Source organism: Vicugna pacos, chromosome 35 (genome assembly GCF_048564905.1).
Source record: "Vicugna pacos chromosome 35, VicPac4, whole genome shotgun sequence".
Taxonomy (NCBI): Eukaryota; Metazoa; Chordata; class Mammalia; order Artiodactyla; family Camelidae; genus Vicugna; species Vicugna pacos.
Genome location: NC_133021.1, coordinates 31,581,478 through 31,601,756, shown reverse-complemented (window position 1 = coordinate 31,601,756; position 20,279 = coordinate 31,581,478). Strand labels below are relative to the sequence as shown.

At 44.7% G+C, this 20,279-nt stretch overlaps 1 protein-coding gene across 2 annotated transcripts in view; it reads right to left on the bottom strand.

Moving 5' to 3' along the window:
- The window catches only part of ITIH5 (inter-alpha-trypsin inhibitor heavy chain 5), a 63,849-nt gene that overhangs the window by 25,376 nt on the left and 18,194 nt on the right, over nt 1–20,279 (bottom strand). For both annotated transcript variants that reach the window (XM_072954933.1, XM_072954934.1), the window contains exons 6-7: nt 10,878–11,047; nt 10,033–10,149 (exon numbers count right to left, since the gene is read on the bottom strand). In XM_072954933.1, coding sequence (XP_072811034.1) covers nt 10,033–10,149; nt 10,878–11,047 — 287 coding nt within the window. The remainder of the gene's footprint in view (nt 1–10,032; nt 10,150–10,877; nt 11,048–20,279) is intronic.

Sequence of the window (20,279 nt, the reverse complement as noted above, 5' to 3'; positions counted from 1 at the left end):
CAGGACGGTTTTCAAGTTAGCTAATCCAATGTGTTACCAGAACCTTCCAGCTACAGAACCTCCACACTTGCGTCATACTTTTCTTCATGCTTTCCCCCCAACCAGGAATTCACTGCCCTCTTTCTGGCCAAGAAAACTGTATCTCCCGTCTTCAAGGACTAGCTCCTACGTCACCTCCGTCATTAACCGTTTCTCAACTACCTCAAGCTCTTTCCCTGCCGTAAAATTCGTTCCACCATCCACACGGCGTGTCGGATTTGATTAACCTGTGATTGCTCCACGATTCTGTTTCCCCAGCAGAATTCCAAGGTCTTTCATTAAATTGAATTAAACAGGATGCTTTTCTTTCTTTTTAATTGACGTATACCTGATGTATAATACATAAATCACAGGTGTGCAATAGAGTGATCCACACTTTTCAAAGATTATACTCCATTCATAGTTATTATAAAATGTTGGCTATACCCCCCGTGTTGTACAGCACATCCCTGCAGCTTACTTCATCCCTAATGGTCTGTACCTCTTCCTCCCCTACCTCTATACTGTCCCTCCCCCTCCCCATTGGTAACCACTGGTTTGCCCCCTGTATCTGTGAGTCTGCTGCCTTTTTGTTATATTCCCTAGTTTGTTGTATGTTTTAGATTCCACATGTAAGTGAGTCATTCAGTATCTGCCTTTCTCTGATCCTTTCCCTGTGTATTTCTCTCTTGCCTCCATGTTTGTACAGGTTATCTCTCTCTCTCTCCCGTCTCATCCCACCCACTTGATTAACTTCTGAAGGACTCACTCCACTGTCCCCTCCTCTGACAAGCACTCATTCACCCCTGGAAAGAACTGATCAGCGCCCCCACTGTGCAGCGACTGGCCCTGATTCCATCCCTACTGAGGACAATTTTCTCGATGACTTCTCTCCTCTGGACCTCTTGAGAGGAAAGGCTCTGTCTTATTTCTCCTTGTACGCCCACTTCCTCTCCCACAGCACTTAATCAATATGTACTTCATTCTTGGTGAATCTGAAGACTGCGGTCAAAGCCAGGAGGGGACCCCGAGGGAGAGTGGCGGCGTAACCAGAGAAGGAAGGAGCTCGCTGTGATATCAGGCGCCGGCAGCTCTTAGGAACACCCGAGGGAACGCAGTCCAGAGACAGCAAAGCTTTCCACGTGTGTCACCTCACCCAGTCCTCTTTGACCTGTAGTGTTTATCTCCTCGTGATTTGTAGCTAACTTTCCTCTCTAGTCCTTTGCAGACAAAGTCTGCTGATCATGATTCCGCCTGCAGTGAATTAAGTGCAAGATCTGGACGCCCAGGAAGGGGAAGCCAGGCTTTCGGCGATGCTAAGGCCATGCTCCCGGATGCCGACCAGGCCTGCCATCGGGACAGATCGTGCCCGAGGACTCAGAGCGCCTCACCACTCACTGTTTCTTCCGACCACGGCCACACAGCCTTCATTCAGAGATCCCCCAGACTTCACTCTGCAACGCTAATTCACATCCCTTCCTCTAGTTATGCAGGCGGCTGTGTGCAATGAATCCAGCACTCATGAAATTATTTGATGATGCATTCAGGGGATATACTGAGGAAACAGATGTGTGAATGCACATGCTGCCAGTCTAAGGAGGTGAGTTTTTCCCAGGATTTGAAAAGAGACTGGAATGAAAGCATTTGGAAAATGTCACTATTGAAAAACTTAGCACGAGGACTTTTCTGCTTCTTAATATGGGTCCTGGCTAGATGGCTACGGGCCGTTTGAAAAAAGTTAACAGTTCTACACTTATGATAGGTATACTTCCATTATGTACATTATATATTAATAAAAACTTTAAGAAATTTTAGCATTAAAATTATCTATATTATCGTCATTGAAGAGCAAATATTTTTGAAACAAAAATCCAAGTTTTCGCTGGTGATCTAAGGTCAAAACATCTTGCCCTCTGCCCATCATTTATTTCCTCATATTCTGAGTCCAGGTCAAAAGACACCCGCCTCCCCCACTGCCTTCTGCTCCCCGCCCCAAGTCCCAGGCCTCTGTTTGGCGGTGTGTTCCTGAGACACGCCTCTGCCACGGCGTGTCTGCACAGGGGCTGCTCAGTGGGTAAGAACAAATGCTGTCAACGGAAATAGTATTTGCAGACACCACCAGCGAGCCGATCCTCTAACCGGGGCTCAGGAGGGGTCTGGTGTGGGGGCCGAGTGCAGACTGCGCCCCGGTTTTAACAAGTACAGTTTTACAGGAACACGAGTCGCAGGTCTCTTAGCTGCCTCTGCGCCAGAATAGCAGAGCTGAGTAGTCACGACAGAGAACGACCAGCCTGCAAAACTTAAGATGTTCGCTATCTGGCATTTCTAGAAAAAATTTGCTGACCCCTGTCCCAGAAAACTGGGGAAAAAGCTAAGCTGGACTTGTTTGTTATGAACTGGAGCCAGGCTTTCAGACGCTTAACAAGGTCTGCAGCGTCAAAAGCAACGCGGGAGGACCCAAACCGTACACTGTCTGTTTTTTATTTGCGTGATGGTCACACAGTGCCGACCTCTGGAGACGCTCCTAATTTCTTAGACGTGGCCTCATTTGGGATGCTAACGTCTCTTCCCCTCTGAGCTGCTTCGCTTGCTGAGGGATTCCCTGCTCCAACCAGGCCGCCTGCCCTGAGGAGGCCCTTCTTGCTCTGCTGTCCTGGTCCAGCCTCTTCCGCGCAGCCAGTGAGCCTCAGACTGCCCCCGCTTTGATCCCCACCACTTAGAAGCTACTTTCCCCATATCTCCCCATTTCCTAACGTCTTTCCAGCATCCTCCTGTTGCCAGAGAATAGGCTCTGGTCTCATGCAGGAAAGGATTCAAGAGCGAGCCATGGTGAAGTGAAAGTAGATTTGCTCAGGGAGATACACACTCCGAAGACAGAATGTAGTCCCTCTCGGAAGGGAGAGTGGCCATGAGGGGTGGGGGTGGTTAGTTTTTATGGGCTGGGTAATTTTATATGCTAATGAGTGGGAGGAGTATTCCAACTATGTTCGGGGAGGGGTGGGGATTTCCAGGAATGGGGCCCTGCCCACTTTTGGCCCTTCCCCTTCAACCTGGGAACCGCCATGGCACCTGTGGGTGCGCCATGAGGCTCAAGGGTTACTGGAATCCCCTTTCCACCATCTTGGTTCCAACCAGTGTATGTCATATCCTCAATTGCTGTGTCATTCTTTTTTTTTTTTTTTTTTACTTAATTTAGCTAGCTATCCTGGGAAAAGCCCAGATGTGCTATTCTTTATTATGCAGAAAAATTTGTTTCTGTCACTGTCGTGTGATTATCAGATTAAGCTGTCGAGTCAGATGAATGCACAGCGTGTGTGCTGATGAACAGGACACACACCTGCTGGGCCCTCCAGGCTCCAGGCCGCTCCAGGGGCAGGTGCCCTGCTGCATCACTCTTTTAACAGTTGTGCCCTGCCCCCTCCCCTCCTGTGTCACTCCTTTTCAAATTGTGGCAGATCCACATGTTCGTGGAGAGGACGGGGAATGAAAGCACCAGCAGACACCACCGGACCCACCGACTCCTCGCTCTGCACCTCCGTGGTCTCCACCCTTGCTCTCAGCCTCCCAGTCCAAATCATAAAAGGGAAAGCAGCCTATCCCCACGTACATGCCCCACATGTGCTTAAAGCTGAACGATGAAACACTAACAGTTCATCCTATGCATCAGAGCAGAATAGCTCCATTTGCTTCTCACAAATCCACACCGCGGGCTGAAGCCTCTCTGGGCAGGTGAGCCCTGTGTGCCCTAACCTGCAAGAGCAGTCGTCCACATCCCATCCCTTGGCATAGGAACAGGTAGAGCCTGACAGCTCGAGAGGGGGTCTGAAGTCACGTCTCAGGACACAGTGAGAAGTGACTGTTCCGGTGAAGGGCTTCAGAGTGGGCTTGACTGCAAACTCCTCCACATACAACTTTGTGTATTTCAGTGCAGTTACGTCACCTTCCTGCCCCTCACGTTCTTGTCTACAAAGTAGGGAGGGCCATGTCTACTTCATTGGGAGATGAAACGAAAAAAATGTGTGTAAAACTCTAAGTGTTTGGTATGTGCCGGTCACTCAGTGGGAGAGGCTACTGTGCCTTAAAAAACGCAAGTTACATTTAATAATTTCTGTGCTGGTGTGTTTTTCAGCAAAAATCATTCCCCACTCCATGTCAGGTTTGGTGCCAGGCGCCGGGAACGCGTGCTCTAATGATCAGAAACAAGGTGGTCTCCAAACCAAACCCGTGTCACTTACAGACTCTGCCTGTGAGGCTGCCCATAAAATGCCCACAGAGCACTGGGAAGCCCACCCTTGCGCAGAGAGGAAGAAAGCACAGCTCTGGAGCATGAAGTGAGCCCGGGAGGGAAGCACGGATGAAATTCAGATGCCGCTCCCCAGTCATCAGCTCACATCTGCCCTCATTTTGGTTTGGCAGGTTCAGACGGACGAGAAACACTGAGCTTGTTCTTTTCCCTCTAAAATTGTTGATGGAATTAAATGGAGCGAGGAAGACAACCTCCCAAAGCCATGCGGGAATCTAGGATTGGCACCGAGTGGCACCAACTGTGGGAACAAGTTTGCAGAAAGTTATAGCGTGAAAGACATCTGGTAGCTGATGCATTCGTCACTGCCTGGTTGCCAAGGAGGTCTCTTAGCCCAGCTCCTTAATGTGAGGGCGAAAGTGGCAGAAATTATCTAGACCAGAGGGAAGGGAAGAAAGAGAAGCACGTGTAGACCTCGGTCAAGGACAACTGTATTTAATTTAATACACATCTATTATCCTCAGTGTTCCCAAGGACACATCTGTTTGCTCACACTGATGCCTTAAGCAGGCAACTAGAGAGAATAAAAAAGATCTCTCCTGCTCGTGGACTCTCTTTCTTTCTTTCTTTCTTTCTTTCTTTCTTTCTTCCTTCCTTCCTTCCTTCCTTCCTTCCTTCCTTCCTTTCTTTCTTTCTTTCTTCCTTCCTTCCTTTCTTTCTTTCTTTCTTTCTTTCTCCCTTTCTTTCTTTCTTTCTCCCTTTCTTTCTTTCTCTCTTTCTCTTTCTTTCTTTCTTTTTTTTTCTTCCTTCCTTCCTTTCTTTTTTTGTAGCTCCAACAAATAAGACCTATTTTATTTAAACATCACCATAATATCATGATCACACCTAAAGCAACCCCAATAATTTCTTTGTTTCATCTAATAATGTAGTCCTGTTCAAGTTTCCCGAATTGTCTCAACTATGTCTTTTTACAGTTGCTTTGTTCAAATAAGGGTTCGCTCAAGCTCCCACAAGGTATTGACGTGCCTTTTGTATCATTTTAGATCTATGTGTTCCCACCTCCCTTTTTTCCTTTGTTGTTTAGATTTGTGCAAGAAACTGCGTTCCTCTTTTTCATGTCATCTCAAAATGTTTCTTTGATGGGGTCTTTCCTGTAAACAGGCAGATTGGAGGCTCAAGGGGGTCTCAATTTAATATTTTGGGGGCAAGAATAATTCAGAGGGGGAGCTGTGTGCTTCCTGCGCTGTTCACGGGTTTTGTTTCTCTTCGGAGCCCTCTCCCACGAAGAAGTTGTACCAGCTCAAGCTGGGAGGTGGAAATCCTGCCTAACCCAGCACCGCCCCCCCCACCGGCCATCTCAGCATCTCAGCAGGAGCACGTGGGAAGGGAAACAGAGCCAGGCCCTCTGCAGCAGCTGCAGGAAGCTCAGAATCTGACCCCAAGCTGGTTAAGTCCTGGCTTCCAGGTTCACATTCCTACAGGGATTAGGACCAGAACCAGAAAACGCCCACAGCTTCAGGCGCTCCCCAGGTACCGAGAGACCCTCTACTAAGAATACATTTTAAGGTTAAAAGAGCTTTACGATTTTTAAACAGATCAATTGTTGCCTGACACGTGATTAACACAGCGAAGTATCTTGAGTCCATCAAAAATGAGGGGAGCCAAGAACATCCAAGAGAAGAGGGAATGAATGGGACCTGCCCCCTCCTCACCCCAAGACTGGTACCTGAACTGTCGGGGGACTGGCTGGGAGAAGACGGCACGATGCCTGGAGTCGGGTGCTCCACCCAGGTCGTAGTCCCTCCTGCCAGACAGACTCCTCACACTGGCCTGCAGCAGACATCCCTACGCTGGGCAGAACCTCAGAGCAGGTGGCATCAGAGACCCAAGCTGGAGCCCCCAGGCGAGCCAGGGGCAAATCAAGCAAACGCTCTAGGGCGGTACACCCCGAACATACGTGCAGACCACAGCCCTGAAATGCAGCGGGCGGGAGGCAGGGTGTGCTGTGCGGATAAACTGCACACCAGGTACTGGAAGACGTCTCCTTAACCTGTTCATGTTGATCACATTTTGAAATGATACTATTTTTGATATACTGGGTTAAATACAAGAGATTATTGTTAAAAGAAAGAAGAGTGAATGAATGATTCTTCGCAGATCTTCTCAGCATGCGTCGGCCTGATGTCGCCCAGCCCCTGACACATCACCAAGGCCCTGGGCTCGGGGGCCGCTTTCCCCTTCACCAGTGGACAGGGCACTGTGTCCCAGACTCGACCAAGAGCCAGCTACGCTTTTTGCTCAGGGCTGTGGCCTGGAGGAGCTGAGAGCTGCTGAAACAGGCAGTGGTTTTCAAAATCACTGAAGGCAGCCACAGGCTTTAGAAATTGCCTGGAGGCTTCTGACACGTGTTTGGCTGGGCTGGGGTGGTTCTCCTGGAAAGAGGCCGTACTGCGGCTCAGATGCCAGCGGAGTGCGTGCCAGATGTTCAGGGCTGAGCAAGGCAGGGAACTTGACAACCAGGAATGGAGGCAGAGGGGGAAAAACAAGCAGAGGGAACATCCACCGTGACATCACTCTTGCACAAGGCGAGGAAATCCCTCCCTCTGAGATGCAGCCTTCTCAGCCGGGTCTTGAAACGTCAAGGCACTGACCTTGTGTCCATCTGCACGTCTGTCACTGCATGCGAGAACACTGGCCCATCACCCATTACTTGCCTGGAGACCCCATAGCATCATGGTTTGAGTCACAGGCTGCAGAGTCAGACCTGGCTTTAAAGCCTGGCCTCGCCATTTACTAGCCGGGTTCTTCACCGTGGCCGAGCCTCAGCTTCTCCATCAGTAAAATGCGGATGCCAACCAAATTGTTTTAAAGATTAAATATCCTTTTATTTAATAATTCCTGCAATCCCCTTAGCATAATGCCTTAGCATGTTGAAAATGCTTCACGCTCTATTTTTAAGACGTGCCCAAATTATTTTATCATTAAAGGCAAGTCTAGGAGACCCTGTTTCAGTTCATTGGTTTTCTCTGTACCATTCAGGGCTGGATTTATCTTTCTGGGGGTTATTTGGTAAGAAGACTATCGGTAGTTCTTCCGTCAGAAGTCGGGAAGACCTACGTACACCAGAATGGAGTGGGCTTGGGGTTCAATCCTGAAGAATTCTTAGCCTTTCTGGAAGATGTTTTTATAATACGAATCAAAACCTATCAATGAGTTTGTGTTCCTTGCCCTGCTTCTCAAAATGTAACAGCAGACAATGATTAGCCAAGTGGCCAGTCCTGTAAACATAACACACTCCTCCATGTGCTGTCTGCAAGAGCATAAAAAGGAAATAATTCCAAGGTCTCTCATGGCTGGTGGAGGGCATAAAAGTTCTTCAGCTGCACTGTCTAATACTGTAGCCACAGTGGTTACATGTGGTATTTAAGTTTAAATTTGTATCTGCAATTCCTCAGTTTCTCCAGTGCTCAACAGCCAGGCACACATGACTGGCATGGGCCATACTGGATTGCACAGGTACAGAACATCCCCGTTCTCAGAGAGGTTTCTATTGAATAGTCCTGCTTCATGGCCATCCATGTTTTTAAATACTCTTTAAAAACATTGGGTATATTCATAATCTTTTTTGGGGGGGTAGGTAATTAGGTTTATTTATTTATTTTTAGAGGCGGTCCTGGGGATTGAACCCAGGACCTTGTGCATGTTAAGCATGCACCTTACCCCTTAAGCTATATCTTCTCCCACACAAATCTTTTTTTTAATATTCATAATATGATGGCAAGTAAAAATATCAAACTACAAAATATTTAATGGTAACATGAATTCAGATTGGCTGCAACAAGTTTAATCATCATTATCTTCTTCGATCTATGTGTTTTTAAGAGGAAAGCCAAACTCTACCCCCATGAAGCCTGTTGTCTTAAAGGAAAAGGAAAATCTGAAGGTTTGCAGTTGCACAGGAATTGTATGAGACACACATGGAAACCTAGCACATGGCGTCTACTCTGTAACTGCTAATTGATTCGAATTCCAAGCAGGAATTATTATGCTGGATCAGATATAAGGCCTGACTCAACACTGTGTTCCATGGTCCACAGTGGTCTAAAAAGAAGCCAAGATTATCCTCCTGTCCACATCTATTATCCACCTACCAAAATCACAAGAAAGCTTAGCCAACAAATGACTTTTAAGAACTTTGAGTACATAAAGCAAAGAACTTTAGAGTGTTTGGTAACCACAGAATGATTGTGAGGCCTCCCGAACATCAATGAATAGTCAGCCACAGTGGGCAGGGGGTAGCTCAGTGGAGGAGCACGCGCTTGGTGTGCACGAGGTCCTGGGTTCAAGCCCTAGTACCTCCATTAAGGAGAATCATTCACAATGAAAGAATGTTTCACTTACCCATGAATACAACTTTGGGAAGTGGTACCCATGTACAAAACCTACAGGCAATGTGTACTCAACTTTCCCCCGACAACCACTAAAAAAAGCTGAACAAAATGTATAGTTTAAAAAAATCACTGCCAACCTAGAATATCACACATACGCAATAACAACATCCTTCAAGAGAGGGAAATAAATCCTTTTCAGACAAGCAAAACCTGAGAGAATTCTTTCCCAGCAGACCCACCTTTAAAAAGACACCTTTTCTTCTGTTAAAGAAAAAAAAAATAAAGCCCATTCCAGATGGAAGGCCAGAGATGCTAAGTGAAGAAGAAAGCGCACTGGGCAGGCTGACTGGACGAGACTGCTGCGTCCAGAGTGACCAGGAGTGACTCACAGGACGAGGCTACCTTCCCCTATACTCATTAGGAACCACACTGCGCTAGCCTCCAAACCAAAAGACCTACACCACATCCTTGTATCCCATTTTGGAATTTATTTAGTTAGTTAGTTAGTTATTTGACTATTTTGAGGTGGGAGGAAATCAGACTCACAGAGAAAAGATCAATACATTACACTACATGATTTTTAAAAGATAAATGGGCCAAAGACTCCATTTACAGATCAATAACCAAAAGAAAATATTTGCAATAGTTTACCAGCCAAGACCAAGCTCCGCAGTACATGGAGAAGCACCCAGGGAGGGAAACAGGGGGGAAAGAGGGTTCTCACGAGGTCTGAGACATCATCTCACTCATTAAACCACATATTAATTATTAATTGATAAAAAACAGGTAGTGAATTAAGAAAGAAAATCTAAGAGATTTCATTTTTTGGCTGACTACGGAGAGATCTGTAGGTCTGGCAACCAGTAGCTCTTTCTATTTCCCATTATGTGAGCTGGAAATATATTATAAATGCACATTTTTGATACTTATGACACCAGAGTAAGACAAGGAATAGCCTTTTCCGGTGGTTTGTTAAAAAGAAAAAGGTAAATAGTTGTATTCTGGGGATCATTTAACTTTTCAGGACAGACTACATGTCCCTTTCATGTCCTCCCATCTAGAATTTTAAGATTCATCCTAAATGCTGTGAGAATATCAGTCCTGAATTACTGAGATACAAGTCCTTGGCTCTGACCATAGGGCAAGAGCGCTGCCAAAGGTTCCATTCCATTGTTCTCGGAGGACATCATTACTGGACAGAATTATTCCATCAGAAACAGTGCTGTTGAGTGGCCTTCTCCGCGTGATCCTGTCTCCCTCCCATATCTACCCTACAAGTCAACTTTAGCTCTTGGCATCAGCTGAATTCCATTCACAGAGAGCATCACCGTCCTGGGCAAACGCGAGAGAGGGAAAAACAGGCAGCTGGCGCTCACTCACCTGCCGGAGCTTGGTCCCCACCATGGAGGCACTGCTGTCGAGCACAAACACCACATTCTTGGGTAAAGGAGGAAGGTCTTTGGGGGCAAAGTAGTGCACAAAATAGCCATCCAGAACCTGGTGGAGGGAAAAAAAAAAGTAAAAATGGTTGTTTCCAGATTAGGTAGGAAAACTAACCAAATGGGTAGTTTATGCAACTTGTAAACATCAAAGCCAGCATGAGAGAGAGTCTAGGGCCAGATTCCATACCCAAGGCAAAAGTATCTATGGTCCTGATCCCTCCAACTAATTGCTAATGTCATCTGCACGAGGATAAAATCATTCCTTAAAAATGTATCGACCACGTTGACCAAGTCGATTTAAATCATCCATCCCTTTTTTGACCCTTGCCACTTGAGAATTCTGCTTCCTTCATTATCCGGTTTTTACGAAGCATCTGTCATGTGAAGACATCAAGACTGTCTACATTCTGGATGCAAATTAATACACTTTGACATGCCCACCCTATCTCTGGTGCAATAGAGCTAACGGGGAAGTGAGCCAAGAATCAGTCTCTCTAAATGAAAATTAAAGACGAACTAAGTTCTAACTTCATCTGAAACACTACAGGGAAGAATATATTATAGGTTTCATTGGCCTCCAGATTATTGAAGCAGGAAGCAGATACCCCCAGCCTCCAGCAAGGGAACATCACCAGTCTTCTCGGAGACTTAACTTGGGGTTAAAATAGATTTCCTAAGAACTGGCAGATCTCTCTCGCTTAGGTAAGTATTGAAATCCCTAGTTCTGGGCCCAAGTAAAAGTATCAAGCAACTAACATGAAACAGCAACAACAAACCCATTACCTGGATGTCCCCAATGCTCTGATCTCTGTTGACATCATATCTAACGATGAAATCTCCCAAAATGCCGTTCTGGGCAATCTTGGCTTGCTGGACCACACTGGGCTTAAAAGTGATTTTGGCAAACGTTTCATTTTGGTTGATAACAGTAGAAGGAGGGGGCCCCAAATCATCTGTAAACAGGATAGAGACATAATTAATAACTAAATATATACATATTTTTCCGAAAAGAAGTAAGGTCTGTTTTGCATGGACACAGAAGGTTAGACTTTTGCATGCCCTGTGAACCCCCCAAAGCTCTGTACCAATAACATGTCACAATGCACAAGGTGCGTCAGCATATGTTTCACCTCTATGTCTCCTTTTAAATCTTTTCTTGTAAGAATTTTAAAAACACACAAAAATGGAATAGTAATATGAACTCCCATGTACCTGTCACCCAACTTTAACAATGATCAACTTTTTACCAATCTTTTGTGTTTTTATGTGTCTTCTCATCATCTTTTGCTAGAGTATTTTATTTTTTAAATTTTTATTTATTTTTTATTGACATGTAGTTGATTTACAATGTCAGTTTCAGGTGCACAGCAAAGTGATTCAGTGACATATACACATACATCACATACATACATATTTTCAGGTTCTTTTTCATTATAGGTTATTACAAGAAATTGAATACAGTTTCCTGTGCTATATAGTAGGCCCATGTTGTTTATCTATTTTACATACAGTCATGTGTATCTGTTAATCCCAAACTCCTTCCTCCCCTTCTCCCTTTGGTAGTCAGTTTGTTTTCTATGTCCGTGAGCCTATTTCTCATGGTTTATAAATAAAACTTGTATCTGTTTTTTAGATTCCACATATAAGTGATATCATATGATATTTGTTTTTCTCTGTCTGACTTATTTCACTTAGCATGATCATCTCTAGGTCCATCCATGTTGCTGCAAATGGCATGATTTCACTCTTTTTTCTGGCTGAGTAGTATTCCATTGTATAAATATACCACAATTTCTTTATCCAGTCATCTGTCGTTGGACATTTAGGCTGCTTCCATGTCCTGGCTATTGTAAATAGTGCTGCTATGAACACTGGGGACCATGCTAGAGTATTTTAAAACAAATCCTAGACATATTTCTTCCATAAACATGTTTCTAACTACAAAAGCTTTTTTTTTAGTGTAACCACAAAACCATTATCACAAGTAACAAAAATAATGCATAGTGTTTTATTATCATCAGATACTCAGTTTGTACTTAAATTTTCCTGATTCTTTAGAAAATGTCTTGGAACAGTTGATGTGTTTGAATCAGGCTCAAAGCAAAGTCACCACATCACATTTGGTTTATGTTTCTTAAATCTCTTTTAATCCACATGTCCCCCTCCCTACCTTTTCTCTAATGCTACATATATGTCTTTTTAAATGCTGGCCATTTGTCCTACCGAGGTTCTCACATTCTGTAATTCATGATTGTTTTCTTGTCCTGTCTTTTAACTTGCTCTTCTGTTCCCCTGGTCTCTGACCTTGTCTTGCATGTGACATGTAGGGGAGCTAGGAAAAGTACGGATGCCCAAGCTAAGAGCTTATTTAAATGGTCTGGGGCCAACCGGGGCATCGGGACTTTTAAATTCCAAACATGCAGTCTAGGCTGAGACACACAGCTCAGTCCCTTGTATTTCTTTGTGTTCTGATCAGTAGAGCTAGAGGCTGGTTAGACTCTGGTCCAACACTGTTGACAAGAACACTTCTTGGTGATGCTGAGTACGTTCTGTTTCATCACACCAGAAGGCACATGATATCTAGTTGTCTACTGTCAGTGGTAGTAAGATTAATGGCAGGTTCCTGGTATTGTGAATCTGATCACCCGTGATAAAATTCCTCATCACGCCTTCCCTTAATGGTTCTATCAATCACTGATGATGTCTGTCTGTTCACTATTTCATCAGCGTTGCAAAAGGGTGGTTTCTAATTTGATCATTCCTTCCATATGGAATTCCTCCATAAGGAACGTTTTTCCTCCATCAATTCTTTGGTTGCCGTAACATACCTTTTGTCCAGAAAATTTATGACTTTTTTAAGAAAAATCATTTCCCAAAACTTTCCCCAGCGTGAAAACTTAGGATATAAATTCGAATTCCAGAAAGAGGAACAGATAAATGGATTTTATGGGAGTTAAGAAAAATTAGTGAGATGACAGATTAAACCAAGAATATCCCATTTTTACTCCCAACTTTCATTTCCCTCATTAAAACACACTGAAAATTATTTTGCAGGCTACCCACCTTTATAAATCCAAACAACACCATGTCTACATACTGAGCAACAGAAAGCCAAATTTTTGAGATCTGCAGGCATCATGAAGAATATGAAAATAAAATGGAGAATTTGTACACTTCAGTATGTGGAGACTCCTTAACCAGACACTGAACCAAAGCCTGGCTTACAACTACCGCAAAACATTTGATTATCTTTTAAAATCTATTCAAGCTGACACCAGCGAGAAAGCTGACCAGCAATTTCCCGTCCCTAATTAGCAAAGTGAAAAAGGAAACGCGGCAAAATTGGCCCATGACAATTTGTATTCAAGAATAAACTTCCTCCTGCTAAGGGCTTAGGAGACAAAAAGGCAAAGGGAGTTTAACCTTTTGCTTCAACAGAACAGACAATTATTTTTTAGACAATTTAGTTGTCACCTTAACAGGAACCACACAGCAGAACTGATTCTTCAATTATTTGCACTTATCAAGGGCAGGAGTATTGAGAGAGACCAGAGGGGGTAGCAAGCTGGAAAGTTCATTCTTACAGAAAGACAGTTGTACACATGATAACGTACTTCCAGGCATGCTGATAAGAGGCAGTCTCAGGGAGAGGGTACAGCTCAGTGGTAGACAGTGTGCCTAGCATGCACAAGGTCCTGGGTTCGAGCCTCAGAACCTCCATTAAAAAGATGTATAAATAAATAAACAAACAAACAAACCTACTTACCTCCCCCCTCAAAAAACAAAAGAGGCAATCTCCAGTTCACCAGCCTGGTGTCTGATGATGCCTTAGAACCATTAGACAAGAGGCTGAAAATGGAAAGGTCCTTGAAACGAAATGAAACTGTGTTCTCTGAAGTCTGTCTCTCATTGGTGATTGTTGGTAAAGCACCAAGAACGAGAGGTCTGAAAATGCACCAGCTGTGAACTCAGGATCACACATGAGTCCGAGGAACGCGCACTCGGTACTGGGTTTGCCTCTTATTACTCACGAGATGCTGGGCAAGATTGAGCCTTGGTTATCTCACCTGTAAAATGGACGAATGGTCCACCACAGTCACACTATTGAAATGACTGTCATGTGATGTATCTAGCGCCGTTCTGATTCCCGGTGAGCAGTCACGCCAGCTAATATTGTTATCAACCTTAAATAGGTGCCACATAGGAGAGGGCCAGCAAATTCAATGTAAAATAATACAGCGTGTCAAATTTAGGTTACCACATGCCACGAAAAAGAAGGAACTTCTGCCATTCAGGACATGGTTGAATCTCAGAGTCACGCTGAGTGAAAATACAAGATACAAAAGAAAGCATTCACTGTGCTTGCATTTATGCAAAGCTGAAGAGCAAGCATAACTCAGTCACGGCAACTGGGTAGAGCAGTGGGTCCCTCTGGGGGGTGAATACTGACTGGGAAAGACAGTGACCCTCCCGGAGTGCAGGAGTTACTCCTCGTCTTGACCTGGGAGTAGCCGTATGGGTGCATACATATTTAAAAAGTCATCAAGCTGTCCACATAAGATGTACACACATTATTCTATGTTTCCCTCCAATTAAAAAAAAAAAGAGTTCATTGGGAGTTGGCTAGCACAATAGCTTGAACAAGCAATCGCCTGGAGGGAACACAGCATTATTTGCCAAATGGACCTCTATGTTATTTGCTGCAGGGGAGGTGTGTTCGTGTAAACATTCATGTGGGTATCAGGTGTGTTTGCATGGTTCCAGCCGGCAGAATCAGGACGAGGTACCAAGCTATGGGGAAGCACCTTTCACGCAGCATCTGTAAGCTCTAAGGAAGATGTCCTGTTGGCAGACGCAGCTTTCATGGCCCATCTCCCTAGAAGTGCCCTGGCCAACGTGGGAAGGATGAACACCTGCACGGACGGTGCCAGCCAGTTCTCACAATGTGGTCCTGGGGCCACCAGCAGCAGCATCACCTGGGAACTTGCTAGAAACACAAATTCTTGGGCTCATCCCAGGAACTCCGAATCAGAAACTCTGGAGGTGGGACCCAGGCATCTGCATTTTAAGAAGCCTTCCAGGTGATGCTGGTTCCTGCACAAAGACCGCAGTCATGTGCCTTGGATGCATGGAACTGGGCGGCACTGAATTCCATCCTACATTAATTAGATCTGAGTGTATACCGTCAGGGTGTACCTACTTTTTCATGTTTCAAGTCTCTCTCATTGAAATGGTCTTTACAGCTACCCTGAATTAATACCATTCATGACTGAATGAGAGCACTGAGGATTAAAAAATGTAATTTCTCTCGCCATAATTCATTTGACTAGGCTCTTTGATAGAAGCCATGAGAAAGGATAGTGTATTATTATTTTGGTTTCCTACTGACCTCTGACGTTTGCTGGTTCGTGATGAAAATTCATGAGATTCCTCTAAATGGGCTTATTTTATGTGCTCGAAGAGTGGGCTGATTCCCAGCTGGATTTTTCACCAAGGAGCCCAGCTCCTGAAATTGACCTCCACCCACTAAATACCAGTCAGTGTGACCCAGCCACATTTTCCACCACCTATCAAAAAAAAAAAAAAAAAGAAATCTGCTGGGAAAAATTCCAGAGTAATATCCCTAGAAAATAAAATCCTCTTTTTATTAGAGAAGGAAAAAAAAATCAACAAGGTTAGTAGAGGCTGCCCAGTTACCAACCAAGATCTCAAAGCAGAATATGACCATTTAGCTCTCCCTTGCTGTGAGCTGGGGCCCATCCGGCTGACTGCCACAAAATCCTAAGCAAAATGAGCTTTACTAGCAGGGTCCTCGGCAGACAAGGGATGTGTCCTCACATAGTGAAGAGTGGAAAGGAACCGGGTGGGAGCAGCCAGAAGAGGGGAATCCGACCTCCTTTTCTAATGAGAACCCGAGTATCTGTTCCCCTTCCTGGTCTCCCCTCCTTCGTGCCCACTTGGTCAGGGGCAGGAGTGAACAGCGGTGATTGCTCTGAATCAGAAGCAGCCGGTCTTCTAACGTCATCTCCCTGTTTTCATCCAGGCATCCGTGGTCTCGTGTAAGATGACCTCCAGTGACACAGGACCACCTATATCACATCCTTGGTAAGATTCACCAACTGCTCTCCTCCCCCCACCTCACTCTTCCCTGCTTCACCAGCATCCCCATAAGGCCCTGTTCCGATCTAAAGTTCAGTATTTTCGAAGAAGTTACATGTTATATTAGAACTCACATAATCCCCAGGAAAGTGGGCTCTAAAGTTTGATAGACTCAAAATGACTGACTTAATATCTCTAAGCCTCAGCTCCACCTCTTTTAAATCCACACCATAGAATCTTGGTCAGAATTAAGTGACATCATGTATAAAAGGAACTGAGGTTAGTGCCTGGCACACAGTGGATGCTCAATACATATTAGCCCCCAGCCTCTTCCTCTTCAGAAGCACCTTCTTTGTCTAGGACGAAAGGCAACTCACAAGGAACGAAAGACTCTTTGATAAGATACATGTACATTTTGCCATCATAGGTCTCTCTGCACCACTGAGAGCTAGTAAAAACAAATCATCCTTATTTGGAGACAAAAAGGCACATCGTGATGAACATTCATAACGGGGAATTCAAGAATGTTTAGATAGAGAACAATCTTTATAAAGAATAATGGGATTAGTAGCCTCCCAAGAGCTCCCTGAGCTCTTTCATTATATATGTTATGTACGGAATTTTGCATCAAAGTGCACATGTACATCGTTTTTCTGGAGAGATGCCCAAGGCTTTGGCCTGATTCTCCAAGAAGTCTCCATAAGGTTAAGAGCCATGCACACAAGGGCTATGAAATATTCCTGTTCTTCCCACTGATTCTCTCTTGCAATGACAAAGCACATCGTGTCTTCTGTGTAAAGGGCGAAAAGAACAAGGATGTTATTCACAAATAAACATCCCCCTCCTAGACAACCACCTGGAGGGGGAGGGAAGCTGATGGCTATGTGAAATGTCTAAAGGTGAAAGATTTAGGACCAAAGAACCCCAGTCAAGGTCATCCGCTGGAAGCTCCGCCCCTTTGGGTCCATGACGGGGATGGGGTGGGAGGGTACTTCCTGGCCTCTGCTTCCTGTGGGTTTTGGGTTTGCCCACTGGGGGAGAAAGGCAGCCAACACTTGGTGATTTTACAAAAGGATTTCCAAACAAACACTGCCTGCTCACTTCCCCTTGGAAAAGAGGTTAAATTGTCTGTTTGTTTATGCAACCTGCTCACCTGGGCTCCAGTGAGGAGACTTCTTCCAAACAGGGCAGTCAAAACCACCCTGAATGATTGGGCAACTCCCCTTGGATGGTGGCAATAAAGACAACATCCCAGCAAATTGGAAAAGTATTAACAGAAAAAATGATGGAGATGTAACGTACAGCATGGCAACCACAGCTCAGAAGACTGTATCATACATTTAAGAGCTGCTAAGAGAGTAGATCTTGAGAGTTCTCATCACAAGGAAAAAATTCTGTAACCACGTACGGTAAAGGATGCTGGTCAGATTTACCACGGTCATCATTTCGCATATTAAACAAATATCAAACCACTATGTTATACGCCTCAAACTAGTATCACGCATGTCAATTATACCTCAAACATTTATATTGGCTAGGTCTCAGGGAAAAAAAAATGGTGAAGTTGAGGCAATGAAGATGGAAAGGAATTTAAATACCATCGTATGTCCCTTGTTATATATAGTGTTCTAATTGGAAGGGGGCTTACTCCTCATATTGGTAGTTGATATTTTAAATCCTTTTGGAAGACGGCGTCCTATAGATATGCCAGCAACACACAGCACAGAATGGTAATGCAAATTTACAGCTGAAGGAGTTCCCACCACTTCATAGCTAAGCAGTGTTTGCCCAGATTTCTTAGCAAATTCACTACTTACTCAAAGCTCCTTCTTCCCCAAAATAATACTGTACTGAGCCTCAGTTTTCCCTGTTTGATTGACTGCCCCAGAGAAACTGTGTATGGAGACAAATGCAACCACCTCATACATTCTGAAAACAGGTAACTCCTGAAAACAGACATTATCCTTTCCCGATTCCATTTTGTGTCCATTGAAGACTTCAAATATTAGCTGCTCTAAGCACTGAAAACTGGGCCTAATGGAAGTCCACCACAAGCAGTGCTGGGTGGGGAAAGGAATCTAAAATTGACAGACTTCTGTTAAATTCATCTGTACTGTCCTCTTGAAATATGGCCCAATCATTGAGAAAACCTGGGTGGCATTTTATGGATTCAACCATACAGAGGGTTTTCTTTGATTACTATACAAAACTGCCAACTCTACACACTCATTAGGACGGCTGTGGTCCAAAAAAAAAAACAACCCATAAAATAACGAGTGTTGGCAAGGATGTGAAGTAACTGGAACCCTTGTGCACAGTTGGTAGGAATGTAAAAATGGTACAGCATTATGGAAAACAGTATGGTGGTTCCTTAAAAAATTAAAAATATAAGCACTCCACTTCTGGGTATCTACCCAACAGAATTGAAAGCAGGATCTCAAAGGTGCTGCCTGCCATGTTCATAGCAGCACCATCCACAATTGCCAAGAGGTGGAAGCAACCCAAGTGTCCTTCCACAGATAAACGGATGAACAAAATGTGGTCTATACATACAATGGAACATTATTCAGCCATGAAAAGGCCACCTGTCAGATGCCACCATACGGATGAACCTTGAGGACATGACACTAAGTAAAATAAGCCAGTCACAAAAAAGACACATATTGTATGACTCTACTCATACGAGTTCCTGCGAGTTGTCAAACTCATAGAGATAGAGAGTAGAACGGTGGCTGCCAGGGTCTGGGGGCAGTGGTAGGTAGGGGGAGTTGCTGAATGGATTCAGAGGCAGTGTTTGGGAAGATGAAAGAATTCGGGAGGTTGGCTGCACAGCAACGTGAATAAACTCAACACTACTGAAGTGTACACTCAGGGATGGTTAAGCTGGTAAATTTAATGTTACATGCTTTTTACTACAATTTAAAAGTTTTGCTAATTTTTAAAAATTGCTGACTCTAGGTGGGTGGGTTTAGGTCAGTGGTAGAGCACATGCTTAGCATGTTTAAGGTCCTGGGTTCAATCCCTAGTACCTCCATTTTGAGAGAAAGGAAGGAAGGAAGGAAGGAAGGAAGAGAAAGAATTGCCGACTCTCAGTTCTTCAGGGCAGCGACAGCGTCTTGGCCATCTGTAGGTGCCAGGCACCTGGCTCAGGCTCAGGAACGTGGCGAAGACTCAAGGTAAGCTTGCTGAATACTTCACGTGGAGATGACTCAGCACATGAGCACCTACTTGGACAGATGGATAGAGGGGTCTTTCAAGAGGATCGTCTTGAAAGTGTTTTGATGGGTGTGGCAAATGCTCTCGTTAATACATGTCACCTGCACCCACTTCTGGTTTCAGCCACAACTGTGGTGGACAGTGCCATTCTTCCAGACAACATCCCATGTCACACACCAAACTAAGACAGCAGCACCAAGGAAGAAACAGAGCGAGGTCTCCCAAAGAAGAGTAGGTTGCTCACCAGGAGCAAGTGAAAGAAACAAGACCACCCTCCCGGGGCTCTCTGAGTTACCCTACTCACAGCCGCCCCTGATCCAACCATAGAAACAAGCAAGCAAACGTGGGTTCTCCTATTGGCTTTAGTAACAAAACAAGATCAACTACGGAGCCAAATGATTCAGGTATGAATCACTTGGAACAATGCTGGAAACCCTCACATAACAACCAGATTGTTTCCTGGCAAATGTACAGAGGCCAAACGGGGCCATGCCCTTCCAGCTGCAGCGTGGAGACCAGATGTGGGGGAGGACGGACACGGAGCAGCAGGGAACTGGAGCTGGGGGGCGGACGTTAGTCACAATGCAGCCTTTAATAGGGCAGAGCTGCCAGATTTAGCAAGTCAAAAGGCAGGATGCCCGGTTACATTTGACTTTCAGATAAACAACGAGCGATTTTTTCAAAAATATAAGTATGTCTCAGATATTGCACTGGACATAGTGTTTATCTGAAATTCAAATGCAACTGAGCATCCTGTCTTTCATCTGGGGACTCTGGAAAATGGAGAGATTTAGATTCTTGTAACCAGTCTTTTGGAACTAAATTCTGTCTCCTAATCCATCCTCCACAGCAGAATAAGAGCTACACCCA